The sequence below is a fragment of the Drosophila gunungcola genome (assembly GCF_025200985.1).
Source record: "Drosophila gunungcola strain Sukarami chromosome 3L unlocalized genomic scaffold, Dgunungcola_SK_2 000002F, whole genome shotgun sequence".
Lineage (NCBI taxonomy): Eukaryota > Metazoa > Arthropoda > Insecta > Diptera > Drosophilidae > Drosophila > Drosophila gunungcola.
Genome location: NW_026453178.1, coordinates 3,727,113 through 3,731,721, shown reverse-complemented (window position 1 = coordinate 3,731,721; position 4,609 = coordinate 3,727,113). Strand labels below are relative to the sequence as shown.

General features: G+C 47.1%; 1 protein-coding gene across 1 annotated transcript; it reads right to left on the bottom strand.

The window, feature by feature from the left end:
• Nucleotides 1-902: 902 nt before the first annotated feature.
• Nucleotides 903-4,277, bottom strand: LOC128257594 (leucine-rich repeat and immunoglobulin-like domain containing-NOGO receptor-interacting protein 4). Its single transcript, XM_052988666.1, has 2 exons — nt 3,812-4,277; nt 903-3,345 (listed from the first exon to the last, which is right to left on the bottom strand). Exon 2 carries the CDS (start codon nt 3,216-3,218, stop codon nt 1,011-1,013), a length of 2,208 nt encoding a protein of 735 aa, XP_052844626.1. The 5' UTR covers nt 3,219-3,345; nt 3,812-4,277; the 3' UTR covers nt 903-1,010.
• Nucleotides 4,278-4,609: the final 332 nt, after the last annotated feature.

Genomic DNA, 4,609 nt, shown 5'->3' with positions numbered 1-4,609 from the left:
AGGCGACAGCTGCATTGCAGGTGACAATGAAGGGGTAGCTACTATGCACGCTCGACTGTAGTTGCACATGTGTTTTCCCGGCACATTCAATTGAAAATTATGTATCCCAAGCCCCTTCCATACTTGCCACGCTCTGCTTGAGCCGAGGTCTGCAAAAGTTTCCAAGCTTGTTACTATTGAATAATAGTATATTAATTTTGCTGCCTTTTTTCCCCTGGGCTCTCGACATGCAAGCCCTCAACTTAGTTTTAATTGAATTGAAAGTCAAAAGTTTTGAGCTCGTGGAAAAAAAGTGAAAATGTTGAGACAAATTGACATAGAGGAAAAGTTGCCGGTTGCTAACGGAAAATGTTTAATTAAAGGCAAATTTCCACGGCAGTATGCGGTCTGAAAGGAAAAGCTGCTAAATTAAGAGCAGAATGAATACACAGTGGTAATTTTTGTTTTCAAATAAGTTTTTTTGTTTTCATTGCGTATATTTCTGGTTTTCTCTGTTGATATTTTGTTTTTCGCTTAAATTTGCATAAATTTCTTCTCTAACTAATACATAAATAGTTGTTTGCATTTGATTCGATTTTGCATTTAACAATAAATTAAATAAGTTAAAATTAAGCTTACAATGACTTTCAGTGCTTTGTTGTCTTTAGTTTATCTAAACTCGTATATCATTTACAATTCTTCTTAGGGGCTACGATTAACTTATGTTCGGAGGGGAGGAAAACAGTAGTGTGGCAAAGTGCTGATAGAATTGGAGATCCTTCAGTGTTCTATAGGTTCGAAAAGAGTGCTTTAAAGTTATTTATGTACAAGGCAAGATTTTCTCTGTCTTAATGCCTAGGTTGTATTTCGATTACAGCTACTACAATGTTTTCCTTAATTCCTAATTAAACGCTAATTGTGTCTGGGTTGTTGGAGTGGGGAGTGTTTTTTTGGGGGGTTTTGGCATCACAGTGTTGGGCAGCGCACTACTAAGCATAGATGCTCAGCTGCCTGCGTCGATAGGTAGAGGATCAGTGCGTGAACTGACGCAGGGTGTTGTTATTCTGCTGCTGCTGCTGCTTCTGCGAGGCGGACTTCTGCTGAAAGGACCTGCGGCCTGTGGTGGCACACAGTCCATTCCGCAGGGGCAATGCTGGAGGCATTGGTGGCGGCGTGGGCGTCTTGCTGCGACCCATTTGCTCCAGCGGCATCGAGTAGTGAGTGTTGCTGTAGATGTAGTTATGGTCCAGGATCTCGCTGCCCATCTCCTGCTCGTACATCTCGCGCTGCTTGAAGTGCTCCTGGGTGAGGCGCAACTGAGGCTGATTTGTGGCGCCCAACGGAGCACCGTGCACCATGGGCACATCCGCATACGAGTAGCAGGAGTCACCCACTGTCGCCGTGGCCGCCAGGAACTGCGGCTTGGTGTAGTGGTTGAGCTGCGGATTCTGCTGATGGACATCCCGCCCCATGGTGGCCGACTTCATGTGCAGCACAAAGGAGGCACTGTCATCGATGGCTCCCTGTGCCACCAACGCCTTGTTGTTGTTCAGCTTCTTTTCACTGATCATTGTGGCCGTGGGCACTGCCAACTGCTGGAACTTCTGCTGGGGATCAACTGCACCCAGATCATTCACTGGCATCGGGCACATACCATAGTGATGGTTCACACCGGGGTGATGTGGGGCCGTGTAGGTATTGGGGAAGGTGGAGTGGATGCCCAGGGAGCAGGGATGGTGCTGGTGGCGCGACATGTAGTCCTCGTCGCAGAAGGTCTTCTGGTACTCCCGCTCCTTGCGGCCCAGCGCCGAGTTGCCCCACAGACCGCCCTTGATGGTCTCGCGGATCTTGTGGCGGCAGCGGTACAGAACCAAAGCAAGGGCGGTAATTGTGGCCGCAGATCCCACCAGGAGAGCTCCGATCAGCGCCTGCTTGCGAGGATCGGCATGAGTGCAGCCCATCAGGGCGGGGTTCAAGTGACGCAGGGATTCGCCACGCAGACGTTCGGGAAATTCGCACAATATCTCGGACACATCATCCTGACTGGCATTCTTGGCCACCAGCAGATTGTGCAGCCACATCACGCGGCAGTCGCAGGATAGAGGATTCTCGGAGAGGTCCAGAGTTAGGAGATCCTTCCAGGGGAAGAGTCCTTCGGCCAGTGAGGTCAAAGCATTGGCCTTCAACACCACATGCCTCAAATGGGGCAGTCCACTGAGGGCACCTTCCTGCACCTCCACAAGCATTTTGTTGGACGAGAGATTCAAATACTCCAGGTTGCCATTGCCGCCAAAGGCTCCGGTCATCACACGCTTCAGTTTGAGCGCACCATTCACCTCCAGACGCTTCAGTTGCTTCAGGCCCGTGAAGGAGCCCTCGCTGATCACCTCAAAGTCGTTCTGTCCCAGGGAGAGCTGCTCCAGGCGAACCAACTGGCTGAGGCCCACGGAGGGAATGCGTTCCAGGCGATTGTCGGAAAGGTCCAGGATGCGTAGCTCCTGCAGACCCAAGAAGCTGTCGTGCGAAACGTTGCGCAGACTGGCCCCCTTCAATTCCAGACGAGTAAGACCCTTGAGGTCCTGGAAAGCACCAGCCTGAATGGTTTGCAGAGTGTTCATGCCCAGGAAAAGCTCGGCCAGACTGGGCATGGCTTGGAAGATCACTGGATCGGGAACGGTAGTCAAGGCATTGTCGTCCAGATACAGGATGCGCAGCTGGGAGAGACCATCGAAGGCCTTGGGATCCAGGAAACCAATGCGGTTCTCGCCCAGATTCAGCTCCTCGAGCTTCAGCAGCGGACTAAAAGTGCCCTGGTGCAACTCAGAGATTTGGTTACCACGCAGATTCAGGACAGTCACTGCCGACAGACCAATCAACGTCTTGTTGCTGATCTGGCCGATCTTGTTGTGGTTCAGATGCACCTCCTGCAACTTCTTCTGGTAGGCGAAGGTGCGCTGCGGAATGGTCATCAGGTGATTCGAAGACAAATCGAGGAAGGTCAGCTCCGCATAGAACTGGATGGACGAGTCGATGGTCTTGATCTTGTTGCTCTTGATCACCAGTCGCTGGATGGAGGGATTGAGGGCGATGGGCAGCACGTCCAGCTGGCCCTCGCCGCACTGAACCACCAGGGTATTATCATCGCACTGGCAGCCGGGCGGGCAATTGGCCAATCCAGCCGCAGGCTCCACTCCAATGCTGGCCAAAATGCACCAGATGCCCACGAACGCGATCATCATGTTTCGCTTGCATCTTGGGATCTTTGTTTCTTATTTCTTTTCTGTCTTTCAGTTTGCTCGCTGTGCTGCGCTGCTATTGCTGCGTTTAGTTTTGAGTTTTCGTTGGGATTTTCAGTTTTCCATAGTGCTGCGGGTAGACAAACGAGGGAGAGATTTTTCAAAATTAGTTTATGTTTCTGGGTGAGTCCGTTTAATTAGCCTATTTTCGTGGAACTATTTCTATTGATTAAAATTTAGAGGTTCACAAAGCAAACATTTTATTTTATGTTTTCACCACTATCTCATCTCAATTATATTTTTAGATTTAGTGTTTATTGCTTTCTGGAAAAATTGAAAATTTTAACTCTAACCAACTCAAATTTATAGGTTTTGGGAACTGATTTTTCTTATTCATCAAATTTCAGAGTGAACTGAAAGTATTTACATACTGATTGGTTTTAATTAGATGTTCAACTATTTTATTTTGTTGTAAATTTTCTGCTTCAACATTTTAAAAAACATTTTTGTCTCAGTTTTCTAGTTTCCTAATTCTCACAATTTTCCACTTATTCCTCGTCAAACTTTTCACAATTTATTCCACAAGTGAAACTTACCTATTGTTTTTCTTTGAAGATTGCTTGGAAACAATTTCTGCTTTTCAGTAGATGAAATCGTTGATGAACAGAACTTAAAATGTTTTAATTTTGTTTGTGGGATGTGTTTGAGTTTTCACTGTTTCACTTTTTGAAATTTTCTATTTAGCCAATTTTATGTTTTGTCACATTTGCTTAACTAAAACATGTGTGTTTGTCAAAATAAAATTTTGTTTGTTGTGTTTTGTTTTGTATTATTTTTGCAGATTGTTTGGGAAACGTGCGCGATAATCCAATGGTTCGCTTTAACTGCACGCTTCAAGTTGTTGTTAGGCGGTCGACGGGTTTTCGTATTATGTTTACGTATTTCGTGTTACCAACTCTGGTAAGAGAGAGGAACAAAGTCGAGTTTGGCTGTATATGGCAGGCAGACAACCGCTCACGACGAGGCAACGAACTACACTGATTTTACGAAGCGACTGCTGCACAAACGATACCTCGGCTGCCGTTTTTGCCGGGCTGTTTGAGCGGTAAAACCATAGAGCGGTAGAGCGGTAGAGCGGCGGAGCGGTAGAGCGGTTTAGATGGTGGTGGCAAACAAGCAGCTGCATCGGTTTCCCAAAAAAAGAGAGCGTGGCTAATGCGAGACGGCCTTGCAAAGGCGAGTTCTCTCAGATAAAACAGCTAGCAGGTAGTCGGAACTGGTTGTGAGAAACAGATACGTGAGAGAACTCTCTTGTTAGAGAATTCATTTCCCTGAGTTTCACTCAATGGTTTCCACTCATTTATCTGGCTATGCGGTGCTTAAGGGTCTAGAAC